This window comes from Notolepis coatsorum (assembly GCF_963971535.1).
Source record: "Notolepis coatsorum genome assembly, chromosome: 7".
In the NCBI taxonomy this organism is placed as follows: Eukaryota; Metazoa; Chordata; class Actinopteri; order Aulopiformes; family Paralepididae; genus Notolepis; species Notolepis coatsorum.
This window is the reverse complement of record NC_140171.1, coordinates 35,743,129-35,761,639: the sequence shown is the minus strand read 5'-3', so window position 1 is coordinate 35,761,639 and position 18,511 is coordinate 35,743,129. Positions and strand designations below refer to the sequence as shown.

Below are 18,511 nucleotides of genomic sequence, written 5' to 3'. Positions count from 1 at the left end.
GAGATAGAGTTAAATCACCTGGGAGAGAGAGAGACAGAGTTAAATCACCTGGGAGAGAGAGAGACAGAGTTAAATCACCTGGGAGAGAGAGACATAGTTAAATCACCTGGGAGAGAGAGACAGCTGGGAGAGAGACAGAGTTAAATCACCTGGGAGAGAGAGACAGAGTTAAATCACCTGGGAGAGAGAGAGAGACAAGAGTTAAATCACCTGGGAGAGAGAGAGACAAGAGTTAAATCACCTGGGAGAGAGAGAAAGACAGAGTTAAATCACCTGGGAGAGAGAGACAGAGTTAATGCTCAGAGAGAAAATCATCTGAGAGAGAGACAGAGAGTTAATCACCTGGAAGAGAGAGACAGAGAGTTAATCACCTGGAAGAAAGAGACAGAGAGCTAATCACCTGGAAGAGAGAGACAGAGAGGTAATCACCTGGGAGAGAGAGGCAGAGAGTTAATCACCTGGGAGAGACAGACAGAGAGTGAATCACCTGGGAGAGAGAGGCAGAGAGTTAATCGCCTGAGAGAGAGAGAGAGAGTTAATCACCTGGGAGAGAGAGAGACGTGAGGTTGAAAAAAATTAGGTAGAGAGACAGAGAGGAGGGAAGAATAAAAAAGACACGTATATTGAATTGCAGTTAAGGTTGGAAAAGCAATTCATTGAGCATCAGACAAATATTTTACATAGTATACCAAAACCTGAAAATATAATACCTTATTTTTATTGTTTATCTCCACCGGAATCTAATTGTCATGCAAACCGGAGTCTGGACAAATGCAGTGTAGTTATTCATACTGTATAGATTATTGTCTTACTTTACATTTCAGACAGCCTTTTTGCACTGTGATTTCCTTAGGCATATGTCTAATGTACCCTTAATGCGGGTGCTTACTTGTAATTGACCTAAGACTAAGTGACTACATCAATAATGCACTTGAAACGGGCCATATTTTAAGTGCTAGATCCAAACGCCTCATCAATGGGAAAATAAATTGGATTTCAAACTATAGCCCACTCCCAAGATCTGTGGTAGCCTTCATGTTGTCAAGAATACAAACATATATTTTTTATTTAAAAACACCATTTTCCTGTTAGCAGTAATTAACGACTGGAATGTAACGTCTTTAACAGATTTTAAATGTTTTTTTTTGTATCTACTTTTTCTCCCATTTTCTATTTTTCTCCCATCCCAATTTCGTATTGTCCAATTCTACCCTCCCCTGTCTCGAACGTTGTTAGACCATGCCTCCCACAGGCCGGCTGCAATGTGGACGAAGCCTTGCATCACGTGTCCCCTCCGGTACACGAGGAGGCAGCCGTCGCATCTTTTCACCTGCACAGCGCGATCTCTCAGCGGCGAGGGTCTGCGTGTGAGGGACACGCGCCCCCATTGCTTCCTGATTCTGCTGCGCAGGCGCACCAACCGACCTGTAGGAGTCGCTGTCCACAACGTCCGATCCCCACCCACCAGCTTCCCACCCCTAACACTGCCAATTGCGTTAGTATGAACGACCAGCCAAGCTGGTAGCAATGCAGAGAGCTGGGCTCAAACCCAGCATCTCCTGCATTAGTGGTGAGCGCCTTGCCCACTGCGCCACTTAGCCGCCCACGGATTTTAAATGTTTAAAAAATTACCAAATTACTAAAAGACACCAAACTTACATCAAATGTTGTATTCATTTTACAACCAATTAAATGGTAAAGAAACAAAACCATTTGTAACCCCTGATTTACACATATTCTTATAAATATCTTGGTTTCATCTTTAATGAGTACATGAGCTTCATAGAAGGAAGGAAAATACTGTGAGTCAGCAGGAAGGGCGCTAGGGGGTGTGTTGAGTAAAAGTGTTCACTGACATTGGGTTTTCAACATTTACACAATTATTTGATTCAATGGTGGGTTCTGTTTTATTTTATGCTGCTGGAGTATGGGATTTTGATGATGCACCTGAATGTAATGCTATCCAGAACCGTGCCATGAGATACTTCTTGGGAGTCCATAGATACACACCAAAAGGGGCTATAGAAGGGGACATGGGTTGGGACTCATGCTTCGTCAAGCAAAAAGGTGAAATGGTTAGATTATGGAAACGCCTGGTCCAGCTGCCAAATGACAGGGTGACAAAAAAGATATTTAACTGGGACAGAGCACACAGTCATCCCTGGTCAAGAGAGATGTCCATTTTGATTTAAGTATGATTTTATGAACAATCTGCAGTGTAAGGTTCACATAATTAAAACAAAATGATCAACAATCCATCAGGATAAGTGGAAGGTGGAGATATGTTGTATAATTAAAAATTCGTATTTTATTGGCAGCTGGGTGGCGCAGCGGTCCAAGCGCTCGTCACCAACGCGAGAGACACCGGTATCGAATCCGGCTGTCAGCGTTGCCTCCGGCTTGGGCCGGCCGTCATACTGACTCAATTGGCAGAGTTAGCGGGAGGGGAGTCGATGGGTGGTAATCTGGTCGTTGTAAAACAGCGACTGCTACAGGTCGGTCAGGGCGCCTGCACAGCGAGGACAGGAGATGTCGAGGGTAGTGTGAGCCTCCCACACGTTACACCTCGCCAATGAGAGTCCGCGCTGGCAGGTGAAAAGAAGTGGCTGGCTGACTCTGCATGTATCGGAGGGGACATGCGATAGTTTCTATCAACCCTCCCGAGCAACGATCAAGACAGGGGAGGGGGGAATGGCACGACTAAATTGGGATGAAAAAAAAGGAGGAGAAAAAGTAGATTAAAAAAAATAGTATTTTACTGAACCTTATGTAATGTTAAACTGGTAAACGAGAGAAGACGGAGGTCTCTGTGTGCCCAGTTGAGGTCTGGCACCCTACCATTGGCTGTGGAAGTGGGTAGATTCCAAGGTAAACCTGAGGAGGAGCGGTTGTGTGTTCTATGTGATCTGGGAGTGGTGGAAGATGGATATCATTTAGTTTTTTATTGCCCTTTGTACACCGATTTGAGGAGGGCTTTATTTGAGAAAATTCCAATTGTAAATCCGGATTTGTTTTGGCAGTCTGAGAGTTGTATGTTGAGTTGTTTTTTTGTGGAGGACATCTTCAGTTTTGCAGGATTTTTGGAGAAAGCATGACACTTGAGACAAAACACACTGTGTATCCTATATAATTGTATATGAATTCCTCTTGTTTATTTGTTTACATGCATTGCTTACAGCTTGTGTTATATTACGTTTTATTGTATTTTCTTTTTTGTGTGGCCATCTTGGTCTATATGTCATAATTTGTCAAGTAATTTGTCAAGTATACTATTATATACTTTTTGTTTATGTGTCTTGTAAGCCCATATGGGCTGGGCATACACCTGTATGTAAGACACGAAAATAAAAAAACATCAAATCAAATCATGTAACCGAGAAAGACAAACCCCTATCTCCTACAGTCTGTGGTCTGTCTGTATCTCCTACAGTCTGTCTGTATCTCCTACAGTCTGTGGTCTGTCTGTATCTCCTACAGTCTGTGGTCTGTCTGTATCTCCTACAGTCTGTCTGTATGTCCTAGTCTGTGGTCTGTCTGTCCTAGTATGTCTGTATGTCCTACAGTCTGTGGTCTGTCTGTCCTAGTATGTCTGTCTGTCCTACAGTCTGTGGTCTGTCTGTCCTAGTATGTCTGTATGTCTGTTCTACAGTCTATGGTCGGTCTGTCCTGGTATGTCTGTCTGTCCTACAGTCTGTGGTCTGTCTATGTATATCTTAGTCTGTGATCTGTCTGTCCTAGTATGTCTGTCTGTATGTCCTAGTCTGTAGTCTGTCTGTCCTAGTATGTATGTCTGTATGTCCTACAGTCAGTGGTCTGTCTGTCCTAGTATATGTCTGTATGTCCTACAGTCAGTGGTCTGTCTGTCCTACAGAAGTGTAGGATGTAGTATACTGTATATCTAGTTCCTCTCCACTCTTCACCTTACGCTCTACGCCAAGTCTACCGTGTCATCATCTGCTACCACTGGCCCTGATGTCTCACTCCTCTCTGCAGAGGCACATCATTGGCTACTGTGTTGTGTGTGTGTGTGTGTGTGTGTGTGTGTGTGTGTGTGTGTGTGTGTGTGTGTGTGTGTGTGTGTGTGTGTGTGTGTGTGTGTGTGTGTGTGTGTGTGTGTGTGTGTGTGTGTGTGTGTGTGTGTGTGTGTGTGTGTGTGTGTGTGTGTGTGTGTGTGTGCGCGCGAGTATGTGGGGGGGATACAAGGGCTCATATTTTACCCAGACGCCTCACTGTCTGCAGCACTCAGCTGGCACAGCACTACCGGACATTCCCTCTCTTTCTATATGTGTGTGTGTGTGTGTCTCTGCCTCTCACACCACAGCTCAGCCGGCGTCGACACACCCTCCCAGTATGTACTCTGCAATGTGTTCCACCACATACCCTAATCCCCCCGGCTATAGGTGACGAATGACGTGGCCCCCGAATACCAACTACAGTGTCACCTCCCACTCCTATCAGTCAGGCGCTGGCTATTGCATGTCATAGCGACCATCCAATCACGTCACACAGATAGATGAACTTCGACCCATGAGCTATGGCTCAGAATGTAGAGGAATGGGGGGGGGGGGGGATTGAGGACAGGCTCTGAGGGCGTGTGTGTGTGAGTGTACACCAGGCTGTTTGGTTGTCCTCTTTGGCCAGTTGTAAAGGGAAAGAGGGAGCAGGTTGGAGGGCGGAAGAAGACCATTGGAGAGACCGACGACAATTTTAAAATAGCCTCCTCTGAAGCTCGTCTGTGGTTGGCTACCTTTGTTCTGCACAGTGATAGATTGGCCATTAGATCCACTCTGGATTTGCCCCGAGTCTTTCCCTCACTTCATGGCCAAGCAAAGAAAATAACCTTTTGATAAATCCTTTTGAACAGATTATCACAATTTTTTTTTAATTTGAATCTACTTTTTTTTTTATGTAAGATTAGGATTTGGGGTTTCGGTTTGGGGCTATGGTAAGCGTCAGGTTATAATCACCTTTTTAGATGAAATCTAGACATTGCAGCGTGGTCAGAAAGTGACAACCATCTATTAGTTGCTACTGTAAATCGTGTCTCCAGATCCCCGGATCGATCACACCAGTCGATAATGTTATTCATGTCGCCTCACAGGCCAGCGGCCCTGCCTATCCACAATAACTTCACAGTCAGCAAAGCATGAAATTAATATTCTGTCCACAGCGTAAAAAGTAGAGCTGAGATGAGGCCGTTAGATCGGGAGAGAGATGTAGCGGTTATGTTTGGTGTACAGGACAGAGAGACAGACTGACGGATAGGCAAACAATCCATTACGGTGCGCACCCTCTCTGGCGGCACGGTGACGTGGTGGTTAGCGCTGTTGCCTCACAGCAAGACGGTCCATGGGTTCGAAAACCTCGGCAGGGGGCCTTTCTGTGTGGAGTTTGCGTGTTCTCTCCATGCTTGTGTAGGTTTCCTTCTGGTACTCCGGTTTTCTCCCACACCAAAAGACATGCATGTTATAGATACATACTCCTGCCGTTGCCCTTGATCGAGGTACTGGCATTACAACTGGAGATGGTCCCCGGGTGCCGCACTGTGTGCTCCTGAAATAGTTAGGATGGGTCAAATGCAGAGGACAAATGTCCCCAAAGGGGATAATAAAGTATAGCTTTGTGACGGGATCACGGCACAGAGGCAAAGAAAAGGCTTAAACAACCACGCTTGGCCTTTTATTAACTCCACCAGGACATACTACATGAAACAAACCAAAAACTTAAAAGATCCAGCACAATGATGTTTTAATTCATCATGATCATCATAATTCTTTTCAGCGTCGGATGTATAATTTGTAAAGTGTTTTAGTGCACCCTCTCTGCACACAGCCAACACTCAGTAGGCTGAGGGGCGTGGCCTTCTGTTCACTAGAGTAGACTATAGCCATAGGGAGGTGTAGTGGTTACGTCATTGCCGTTTTTCGTGTACCACCCTCTGTCCAACGCAATGTATTTCCCCATTGCCCATTTCTAAATCGTCTCGTTTAAAACAAATAAAGCATTAACATTTGCACTGTACCTTTCTGTGCTTATTCATCCACAATCTATAGCTCAACATAAAAATATTCGCAATTAATCATAAAAAATAAATCGCCAAATTTTATTTCAACCAAAAATGCTTAAACAATAATTGTTAGTGATAGAAGGGAACTCATTTTGTGCAAAAATGGAACGCTTTTCAATTTCCATGCGGCAGAATTGTTACAATAGCCGATAATCGATTTTCCCAATGATGAATCCCTATACGGGTGGAACAACCAGTGACGTCAGACTACACCTCCCTATAGAGATGCTTGATGTGACTGATGGGCCAATCAGAGTAAATATTAGTATATTATGCAATATTTCAAAAGGAAGCAGATTGGTTGTCTGAAATGGTTTGATTCTGTTGATATCCAGGGGGATAGACATCAAAGGGCTTTAGTCGATATTTTCACAACAACAGCTCTAACATCAACATACCATTACCTTCTGTTAAAAAATGCAACAATATTGATTGTACTGAATGTTTAAAGTCCTTCTGAGCCAATAGAGCACACCTGGGACATCTCCTCAGTGATGACCACTTGGCATTGGGAGCTACTTGTCTCCAACTAGCTGACTGTCAGTTGACGAGACAAGTGGCTCTCTATTGGCTCTTCCACAAACTGAACTTAATTTAGACTCACGCCCAAACACACACACACACGCACACACACACACACACCCCCATACATAAAAGAGAGAACCGAATATGCTGGATTACTACCGGTGAGCAGTGAACACTGTCACAGTGCGAGCTAGGATGCACTAACAGGAAATCACATATCTTAATACATGACACTTGATCTCTATGAGTCCAAAATAGAGCCTACAGTAGTTATGTCTCTCTAGAGTGTGCGTGTGCATTGAGAACAGCTGGGTTGCCACGTCCATCCCTCTCAGTCTTGGTTTCTGCAATGTAAACATACTCTAGCTTGCTGCTGGGTTTATCTTTAGCAGCAGGGCAGACCACTCATCTCAGAGAGAGGTGAAGCGGGGGGGGGGGGGGTAGTGGAAGGAGAGAGGGATGACAAGGTGCGCTAAGGATAAGTGTGTGATTACCTGTGTTACTATATTTGTGAGGACGACTTAGTAAGGATGTGTGGACGGTCTTCACTTAAAACAGCTCATTTGGGATTTTTCGTTTTGGTTAGGGGTAGAATTGAGGTTAGGTTAAGGTTTTTAGTTTCAGTTAGGGGTAGAATTGGGGTTAGGTTAAAGGAAAACTCGAACATTTTGGGAAATTAGCTTATTTGCCATCTACCCTGGAGTTAGACAAGAAGATACATACCTTTTTCTTCTCTGTGCATGCAGTAGGAGTAGGAAGATGTTGGGAACTAGGCTAATGGAGGAACCTACTTCCAGTGACTGACGCTAAGCTAGGCTAACGGTGCGTGTCTTCCTACTCCTACTGCATGCACAGAGAAGAAAAAGGGTATGTATCTTCTTGTCTAACTCCAGGGTAGATGCCAAATAAGCGAATTTCCCAAAATGTTCGAGTTTTCCTTTAAGGTTAGGGTTTTTAGTTTCAGTTAGGGGTAGAATTGGCCGATTCTCAGACCCACTCCTATCCCAGGTCCTAGGGAGTCATCAAAACTAAGCAGGCTATTCTCAGTCCTCACTCCACAATGGTGGAACGAACTCCCCACCACAGTCAGGACAGCCGAAACCCAGCCGTTGACTAAAAACACACCTCTTCAAACAATATCTGTAATTTATCCACACAAAAAAAACTAACCCTCTATACTGTATTTTTACTATATACCCTAATACTATGCTACTATTGTTATACTACTACCTATCTTGATAATATGTCTATACTACTATGCACTCACAGTGTAGTAACACTCAAGCTCGATACTATTTGATGAACAATGCTACTATCCCTTAGCTGCCAGAGATGTACCCCTCCTGGTGACATGTTGTTCACAATCTGTAAATTGCTTTGGATTAAAGCGTCAGCTAAATGCCTAAATTGTAAATCGTAATTGTAAACTGGGGTTAGGTTAAGGTTAGGACTTTTAGTTTTGGTTAGAGGTAGAATTAAGTTCAGGGGAAGGTGCTAGGGTCAGTGCAGTCAGTCCTCAATGTGTGAGTGTGTTTGTGTGTTGGGTGTGGGGGGGGGGGGGGCGGGGGGAGAGGGGAGGGGTGCCTAGGGGGGGTTATTAAGTATATAATGTTACCCCCACTGACCCATTTCCACACTCCTATACTCGACACCCCACCTCAAAACACCCCCTCATAAACCATGGGTCACATTGCCCCGCAGAGACAGGCTGGGTGAAAACGCTTACACAGAATATCAGAGCCGATGATTCTTATATTTCATCAGGGCTGTGGGTGTCAATGTTATTTACTGTGGTCATCAAAGCGCTGAGCCGCGCTGACAGAGTTTGGATAAGGTTTAGTGGGGGAGAAACATCTCTCCTGGCTTCTGGAGAGAGAGAGAGAGAGAGAGAGAGAGAGAGAGAGAGAGAGAGAGAGAGAGAGAGAGAGAGAGAGAGAGAGAGAGAGAGAGAGAGAGAGAGAGAGAGAGAGAGAAGGGCTGGCCTGGCAAATTCAATGTCGTCCTTAACAGGCACGGACACAATGCTGACCTCTCACTGTGTCATCCTGTGTGTCTGTCTGTATATGCATAAGTGCGCGTGCCTGTGCGTGTTTGTGTTGCGTGAGAAAGGGAGGGAAAGAAAAAGGAACTTCAAAGACCCTTTTAAGCAGGTGAATTGTGTATACATTCAAAGCACATACATGGATGGATGCAAGGACACCCATAGCACCCATCCACCCACCACACACACACATACACACACACACAAACATGTATGGGAGGATGAGATGAGAGGCAGTATCTGCACAGTCATCAGTAATTGTCAGTCCCCTGTTCACTGCCACGGGTCATGCCCTGCCTCTGTAAGCAGTATTGTAGAGAGGGGGAGAATCCCCTCACAGCTACAGGGAGATGGTAGCCTCTTGCTGTTGTCAAGCAGCTGTACCTGGCTGGCTGGCTGCACGATATGTGTGGAGAGCATTTTTAATTTTTTTTTGCAAGCTAGTGCGTGCATGCATGCAGAGAGAATGTGGTAGTGATTGAATGAATGTGTTTTTTTCCCTGCCGCCTGCAGCTGATCACTGATCAGCCTCCATAATAAGTCAAATCACATTCTAGGGGGAACACGGGCGGTGGTGTCAGATCAGTAAACGCTCACTCTGACAGAGAGCCAGACACGAAGAAGAGAGGAGCACACAGCTAAGTTTCCATTTGGAGAAGCGCGAACCTCAACCAAGAGACAAGGGATCGAGGATGCCTGTTTTTTCCAGACCAGCAATACGTTGTGCATATAGTTACAAAGATATACAATTGACCATCAGATACCATACCATAAAGGAATTATTTGAGCGCTTGATTGAAGGCCAGTGGCCAAAGATGACCATCAATCTGTCTGGCTGACACAGTGACAGATTGAGAGAGTGAATAGTCCAAGTGACAGGTCCCGTGCATGGCGCCCGCCTCCCTCCTCGGTGTCACGGTCACGGCCCGGTCTTACCTTGGTGAGCTGTGCTATCTTCTTGCACATCTTGCTGTGCATCTGGTAGTCGTACAGCTCCTGCTCGATGTTCGCGAACTCTGCCGCAGTCCCGTTCACGGCGGAGCTGCCCGGCCCGGGGGGCTGCGCAGCCTTACCGGCGCCCGAAGCCATAATAACCCCCAAGGGAACTTCCCAGATAGTCCGAATAATCCTACCGCTCAGCTGGAAAAATCCCCACGAAATGTCTTCAACTTTTATTCATGCATCGCATGATTCCTCTGTCGGTTTTAAGACCACCGGTTAAGACCCTCCCGAGAATCGCAGTGCATTCGGCATTAGATCGGCGGGGCTCTCCTCGTGCGCTCCGTTTGCCCCCCCCCCCCCCCCCGCCCCCCGCGGTCCGCCCGGTGATCGCGGAGGTCACAGGCTGCAAGTCCATCGGGGACGCGCTCGCGCCGACCGATCCATCTCTACTGTCCGATTTTTTTTTAAATTCTAACGGGGAGTGCTCGAGGATGAAGGCATGTTCCAACCACCTGTCTCGCGGCAGGGGTGGAGAGGGCGTTCGTATATATGGAACATTACCGGAGAGAGACGGAGACAGCCCGAGCCGCGCACTGCTGCAGTGCTGCCCCGCCCCTACCGGTGCTGCTGGCTGCTGTATCAATGGCCGTATCGCCACTGGGGGGTATCGTGCGGTCTCGTTCCATTCAATCCAATCAATCAGATATATAGGGACGAGAAAACACACACGATGATGCGTCATGGGCTATAACAAAGTGAGTCGTGTTAGGGCTGATTATGAGAAGAGATATGGAGAAGTCAAGCGTATATCTATCTATCTATCTATCTATCTATCTATCTATCTATCTATCTATCTATCTATCTATCTATCTATCTATCTATCTATCTATCTATCTATCTATCTATCCATCCATCCATCCATCCATCCATCCATCCATCCATCCATCCATCCATCCATCCATCCATCCATCCATCCATCCATCCATCCATCCATCCATCCATCCATCCATCCATCCATCCATCCATCCATCCATCCATCTACTATCTATCTATCTAATATCTATGATGGCTTGTCATTAGCACATGATGGTGGTTGTTGAGATCAGAGGCTCTGTATAGGATTGTTAGTAACTGTCTAACTGTACATATGACTGTTTACATTAGTAACTGTTTACCTGCATATACAATTGTCTCCACCAGTGATTGCCTAGTTGCATATATATCTGTTCCCACTGGAGGGCGCTCTAGGCGGAGCAACCCAGGTATTCTACCTTATGGCAACTATAAAAGGAAAGGTATCCACCAGTGGCGGCTGGTGAATTCTTCTCCAGGGGGGGGCGCTATACCAAACATTTTGCAAACATGTACCGAGCCACGCATTGGCGAATATTTAAGTAGGTAGAGTCAAACTATCACCATTGCCATCAATCAATATATGATCACAGTCAGTCAATGCAGCCACGTTTCCAATAGCCCTACACAAACACGCACACCCAGGTCCCTCTCTCTCTCTCTCTCTCTCTCTCTCTCTCTCTCTCTCTCTCTCATTCAGATCCGTCCAATAATAATCACAGATGTATATCTTGTCATTTTAAACAAGTTACCATTATATTGTCCGGGTGATTATGCCCCCTGCGGCGAAATTAATTAGTTAGTATCCCCCTCTATCTCTCTCTCTCACACAGACACACACATCCAAGCTATCGTTACAGGACTTACTTACCATCACAAGAGTTGAATGGGGCGAGATATTCAGCTGTCCAGTCCACAACAAGCCATAATCCAGTTATTTTAAATCCACTCAAAAAGAAACTCCAGTAACTAGGGATGCTCGATATTGGCTTTTTTACCGATACCGATATTCCGATATTGTCCAACTCTTAATTTCGATACCGATACCGATACCGATACCGATATCAACCGATACCGATATATGCAGGGTTTCCCCCCAAAAAAACTGAATAATTTCAGGTAATTAATAATTTCACTGGATGCATTCAAAAGGCTTTCTAAATGTAAGCATTATCTGTGCAAAATATGATAATTAAAAAAGTAAAAATTAACATTACATATCTCTTGTTGTTGAATTAAACCAACATGCATACTTTTGACAATAAATAAAATAAGAATTGGTTCTTACTTGCTTGCCTGGGTAAATAAAGGTTAAATAAATGTTAATTTTTTTTTTTTTTTTTTTTTTTTCGATACCGATATTTTCCGATATCACATTTTACTGCCGATATCGGCCGATAATATCGGTCGGCCGATAATATCGGACATCCCTACCAGTAACGTTTAAACAGTCCATACCGTCGTTAGCTGCATCCAGCTACCAGCCAAGGTAGCAAAATATCCGGACTGCCGAAAGGATCCGATCATCCGGAAGGGCCCTGCTTGCTTGGTGTGCTAGAAAACGCGCTCCGATTCCATCATATTACATCATATTTGAACGCACTGATAGGCGAAATGTATTTTCTAGACCTATTTAATTGGCTGCGATGATACAGCGATGAAACCAGTGCACGCCCACTGTGTGTGCGATACGTCTCGCCCAGCCTCGGGTAGTCTACTCTCATATCAGACAGTGACGTCATGTGAATCACAAAACAATGATTTATATTTGATATATTAACGTTATATTGTGCATTGGAAACACAAACATACTTAAAATGAGTAAATATTATTCATTTTAAACATGTTTATTTAATTTTTAAGGGTCTAAAATAAAAATAAAACATTTTCTTCTTCTCCTGCTCTCTTTACCAGGGGGGGCGGCGCCCCAGCGCCCCTAGTGGCCAGCCACCACTGGTATCCACCCCTTTCGTTCTCTCCCCCAATGTCTCTCAGAGAGAGAAGAGTTGTACTACTGCTGCTTACATGTCAATAAAAGAAGCCACGCCAGTTCAGGCACAAGATAGAAACCATGCCTCTTGACCACATTATTGTCGCCCTAAGTTGAGTTCTGTTAACAGGTTATGGGCCCAGATAACGCCGGGGCGAAATAGTGGAGGTACTGTAGCAAGCTTAGCTGAAGTTATAGGCTAGGATAGCACCGGGAGCACCGCGTGGCTAGTCGCTAGGCCAACGAGAGCAAAAGCTAATGTAGCAGTCTGAAAATATTGTATATTATTCAGGACTGCTGACTGGTGTTTTATATCCCTTTTGTACGCAAAGACATTCTAACTAGTTTCATTGATACTCACACGAACAATGACACAAGCGTCCCCTTCATAAGAGCACTGGAATACGGATTATAAATGACAGTACTGGATCATATTCTACAATGCGTCTCCCCTTGTGACTGGCAGGCGGGACCAGCAGGGGGCGGTAGCAGGCAGAGAGTGGCGGAGAGAGTTGGGAGGTGATATATGGAGGAGACAAGCGGAAGCCGTTCTCTTCTGCAGTGAACTTGGACAACGAGTAGTCGCAGCTAACGGGGGCTCTGGAGAGCCCTGTTGCTGACGTTATGCCAGAGGGCCCCGTGAGATAGCAACGGGTGATAACAAGTACTGGCTAGTGGACACGATGTCCTAGAAGTACCAGCGATAGTATATGAACAATTAGTGCGGAGTCAGGCACTAGCAATCGGGTTATGATAGTTACTGTGTGCGGTATAAGTAACGTGCGGTTAACCGAGTATTCAAGTCCTTAACCACCGAGTTATAGTAGTTACTGTGTGCGGTATAGAGTGCGCGCACCAGGACGAGCGTGGGCCAACAACCATTCTGCTCCGGCTGACTTCGACCAGACCTGCACCCGGCTGCCTGCATTCAGCCTGCTCCGGCGGACTTCACTCAGACCTGCACCAGGCTGCCTGCGGCTTACGGGAGTTCCTCCCATCCAGCAGGGGTCGTCATCGCTCAGCACACGCTCTCAGCCGGCGCTGCCTCTCTGCCCAGCTCCGCCTGCTAACATCCTCGCCGAGAGCGTTCGACGCCATCTTGCCTCCCGGACAACAGTGGAGTGGCGAGGTGGCCATTTCGGATGAGTACAAATGAGCATTGATGCTCCCGATTCCTTATACAATACACAGTGTGGTGCAGCCTGCGGGCGAAAGTAACGTTGCTACTACCATTCCATAGGGGTACCCCGAACAATATATGCCGGCATTAAGATAGGACTTTACTGGTATTTTGTGGGCTCACTCTTTTGTTTCATTCCTTTTCTTTGAGCGTGATAAGGTGTGTGTTTCATAATATTTCCCGTTCAGTGAATCCTTCTATTTTCCTCCCCTATGTTCCCCCTTCCTTTCCCATTTTACCGACCTGGAGCAGTATATGTAATCCCTTAGAGAAGGTAGATACTGTGTTCAGCCCAGACGTGGGCAGCACTTAGTCTGGGTACCGTGAGAGCACTTGGTGCCTGGGTGTAATTATATAATTGATTTATGCCAGTGTAATCCTTGTGTTGATACCCATGGTGCAATAATCACCAGACGTAGCATTGTTGTAACTAGGCCACGTTACAATAACACTCATCCAGAATGGGAGCACTGTGTGTGTGTCTTTTATTGAGCCTAACCCTACCCCGTTGATGCGGGTAATATATCCATTATTAACCCCTTCCTATTCAACCTTCCATTTCCCACAGTAAGGTTTCTGGTGTTACTGAGGGAGGGTACTGCTTGCGGGGGGAACCAAGTTATTTCTTTACCATCCAGTCATTAGGTGTGGGGGGGGGCTAAGGAGACAATTGTGGAGGGTGAGGGTGTGTTGGGGAGTACTGCTGACTGCCCAAGAGAGAGGGAGGAAGACCAGAGTACCGGACCAGGTTTGTAAATCCTGGGCCTCATACACTCCCACTGCCAGCCTCCAGTTGACGCTCCGGACCCTTAAAGACGGAGGTGCAGCTGGCCAGAGTGCTACTGTGTCTCGCTACCTAGTGACCGTGCACCACAGTTCCCACGAAGCAGGGATAATCCACCCTGCTACACTAAGCATACCATTAACGAAGAGGATGGAAAACAGGAGAAGAGACAAGTGGCCGACATTCAACGGGAAAGCAGAGAACTACGAGCTCTGGGGAGAGCGCATGCTGTGCTGCATGCACAGGGCAGGGCTGAAGAAGACGGTCCTGGCGACCCCCACAGGAGAGCTGACGGCGGAGGGGCAAGCCCTGGATGACCAGCGGGACGCAGGCGCGTGCTGTGGGTTGTCGCCGATGCTCGACGACACCAGCCTGGGGCTGGTATTCCGCGACGCTAAAGAAAGAGGGCGAGAAAGCCTGGCGGGACTGAGAGAGAATTTCATCGGGCGAGGAAGACCCAGAGTCGTGGCCCTCTACATAGCACTAACGGGCCTGAGGAGTGCCGGAGAAGCACCGAGCGACGGGATAATGGTGGCGATGATAATGAGAGGACTACCGGAGCTGTACAGGCCGTTCACACTCCTGGTAACACACGGTTCAACGGACATGACGTTGGGACGGTTCAAGGCTGAGTTAAGGAACTTCGAGGCCTCAGAAGACACCCACCCAGCCGCCGCGGAGGAGGGGGAGAGGGTGCTAAAGGCTTGAGTGACGCCAAGAGAAAGAACCAGGACCACGACGGACCTGGCGTGTTGGCGATGCGGAGATAAAGGCCATCGGAGAAGCGAATGCACAAAGACTGTCTGGTGTAGCTTCTGCAAATCCACGGGGCACACAGACAGAGTGTGCATGAAGAAACACAACCAGAGCGCGCGATACGCCCACAGACAGAGTAAGGGTATCACTTGCACTAGTTGACATGGACCTAGCAGGCCCAGTAAGCAACGAGTCCATAGGAGGTTTTAGATATGTACAGTCTTTTACAGACGTGTGTACAGGGGCAGTGTTTGTTTACTTTATCAAAGAAAAGAGTAACACACTCCAGGCCACATAAAATTCCTGGCAGACGTAGCCCCTTATGGTACAGTAAGATGTTTGAGATCCGACCACGAAACCGAGTTTGCAAAATAGAGAGTTCCAATCACTATTGGGAAGGTATAAGAAAAATACGAGACGTCACTTCCATATCCCCCACAACAGAGCAGGGCGGCAGAGAGGGAATGGCACACCCTTTTCGAAATGGCTAGGTGTAAGCTAGCAGATAGTAACCTACCTAAGAGCCTGTAACAGCGCTGACAGGAAAGAAGTGTAATCTAGCCAGAATGCACTGATTTGGATCAGTGTGTTATGCGCACCTGCAGGACAGGGGAAAACTCAAGTCCAAGGATGTAAAAGGATTTGTCGTAGGACACGACAGAGGAAGTCCTGCTCTCCTAGTTTATCATCCCAGTAAAGGGATAGTGCAGAAACACATGCTATCAAGTTTGTCACGAAGGCAACCTGTGAGAGCGAGACACAGACAGAGGAGCCAGAGTTGGACTCCAGAGCAAGGTGTGTAGAAATAGAAACACACCACCCTGTAACGCCCCCCCGGTTGCTGCGCCAGCCGGTGGACTAATTCAGGTGGCGCAGCTCTTGTGTTTATTTATTAATGTGTTTCATGTGGTCCTTATCATTTACATTTACATTTAGTCATTTAGCTGACGCTTTTATCCAAAGCGACTTACAAGTTCTGTACGACAAGCCATCAGGAAGGGCACAACTCTATCAGCTGAGTAACAATGTTCATCAAAGTGTTGAGTGCTACAGTGTAGGTTAGTTTATTAGGACAAGTGCATGACAGTATGGTTAGTTAGGGTTAGATTATTATTATTATTTTTTATTCAGATAATGGTTGAAGAAGTGCGTCTTTAGTTGACGGCGAAAGATTGGACGTGTTTCGGCTGTCCTAACTGGGGTGGGTAGTTCATTCCACCATTGTGGGGCAAGGACTGAGAATAGGCGACTTCTCTTTGATGACCCTCCCGGAGCTTGGATAGGAGTAGGTCTGAGGCGGCCAGAAGATGCAGAGCGTAGGGGTCTTGAGGGTGTGTAGTTAGATACCATTGACCGGAGGTAGGCGGGAGCAGTTCCCTTTGCCGCACGGTATGCTAGGTCGAGGGCCTTGAAGCGGATTCGTGCAGCAATGGGGAGCCAGTGCAGGTCCCTAAGAAGTGGGGTGACATGGGCCGACTTCGGTAGGTTTGAGATCAGGCGGGCCGCTGCGTTCTGAATGAGTTGAAGAGGCTTAGTGGCAGTGGCCGGGAGGCCAGCGAGCAGTGCGTTGCAGTAGTCGAGGCGGGAGATGACTGTTGATTGGACGAGGAGTTGGGTGGCTTCTTTTGTCAGGAAGGGGCGGATCCTTCTGACGTTGCTCAGGAGGAATCGGCAGGTTCTGGTTGTCGCTGCGATGTGAGCAGAGAAGTTCAACTGGTCGTCGAGGACAACAACAAGGTTCTTGGCGGTCGGGGACGCGGTCACAGCTGCATTCTCGACTGTGATGGAAAGGTCGGTCAGGGGGGAGGATTTGGCCGGCAGGTGGAGCAATTCTGTTTTGCTTAGGTTCAGTTTGAGGTGGTTGGTCGTCATCCAGGCGGAGATGTCGGACAGACAGGCCGAGATCCGCTCAGAGACGTGGATATCTGAGGGAGGGAAGGAGAGGAAGAGTTGAGTATCGTCGGCATAACAGTGGTAGGAGAAGCCATGAGACGTGATAATGTTACCCAGTGATTTAGTGTAGAGGGAGAAGAGAAGGGGTCCTAAAACCGAGCCCTGGGGGACACCCGTTGTCTGTTGTCTGTACATTTGATGTCTGTCTTATCTGTGATGTTACACTCCCTGGTCTAAATGTCTTCCCTATCTGTGTTGGTTTTGTGATCTGGTCAGTGTTGTGTTTGTGTGTATTTATATTTCAACTTGGTAATGTTGTGTGTCACTCTGTTTCCCCAGCTGAGTCTAATCACCTAATTACCCCCCCTGTGTCAATCAGTGTCTGTATAAAATTATATGCCTGTTACTTCCTGTCTTCCCTGTCGCGTCATTACTCTGTGTTCCCTGGTTCCAGTCGTGTTTTGCTTGTGTGTTTGTCAGCTGTTCGCTGAACACTTTTGTAAGTAGCATAACTTGTTTTGTGGAAGTCTTTATCGCTCCTTGTCACAGAGGATATTATTATTAATTGTGTTTATGATTTGTAGGGCATTTAGCACGTTTGGAGACTTGCCCTCTCTCTTTGTTTTTGAGTCACTCGTACCTACATTAAAGGAGCAGTGCTCATATTTCAAGATTCAACACCTGCCTCCTGTCTATCCTCTGCTGGTCTGCGCTTGGGTTTTACTCTGTCCACCACCGTCATGTCTAATCGTAACAGAATGACGCGACCAAACCACAACCCAGCAGATAAGAGGAGAGACGGAGCTGCCAACCCAGCTGCGCTGATGGTTCTGGGTGCCTCGACCATGGGTGCCATTCCCGCTGCCACTTCGGCTCCAAACCCTTGGGAGGGAAGTCGCCTGGTCCGCAGGGGAACGTCCGGGAAGGGACGCGGATCCCGACGCCACAGCCCCAGAGGGAGAAGGGGTTCCAGAGACTACAGGTCCCCTTCACCGCCCTGGTCAGGGTCTCTTCCTCCAGAGGAGGTTCCTGAAAGTGATCCCTCGCTCTGGGACTACCTCAGGTCCCACGTCACCGGCGTGTTGTCTGCCCGGAGAGCGACGCCAGATCACACGGCCGGAAGGACCCCAGTCGGGGGTCCTACATCAGGTCCTACGACGGGTCTCGCCGCCGAGGAGCCTCCGGACCGCAGTCCTCCGCCGGGTCCTGCCGCTGTGGAGCCTCCAGTTCGGGGTCCTATGCAGGATCCCACTGCAGAGAAGATCCCAGTCCCAGGTCCTACCCCTGGGTTATCTTCTCCACCCCCCCCCCTCCCCTGTTCCAATCACCCTGCCGCCGCGGAGCCTCCTGTTCGGGGTCCGGTGCAGGGTCCTGCTGCTGAGGGGATTCCAGTCCCAGGTCCTACTCCTGGGTTATCTTCTTCACCCCCCCCCTGCTCCAATCCTCCTCGCTCCTTTCGTCGACCCCCTCCCCCCGGCCCT

The 18,511-nt window shown here is 47.4% G+C and overlaps 1 protein-coding gene across 1 annotated transcript in view; it reads right to left on the bottom strand.

Annotated features, from left to right (window-relative positions):
• Positions 1–9,722, bottom strand: part of fam184b (family with sequence similarity 184 member B) — a gene marked incomplete at both ends in the record, with an annotated part of 47,993 nt that extends 38,271 nt beyond the window's left edge. Inside the window, one exon of the mRNA XM_084318251.1 lies at positions 9,570–9,722. Within this exon, the coding sequence (XP_084174377.1) occupies positions 9,570–9,722 (153 nt within the window). The remainder of the gene's footprint in view (positions 1–9,569) is intronic.
• Between the last annotated feature and the right edge of the window lie 8,789 nt (positions 9,723–18,511).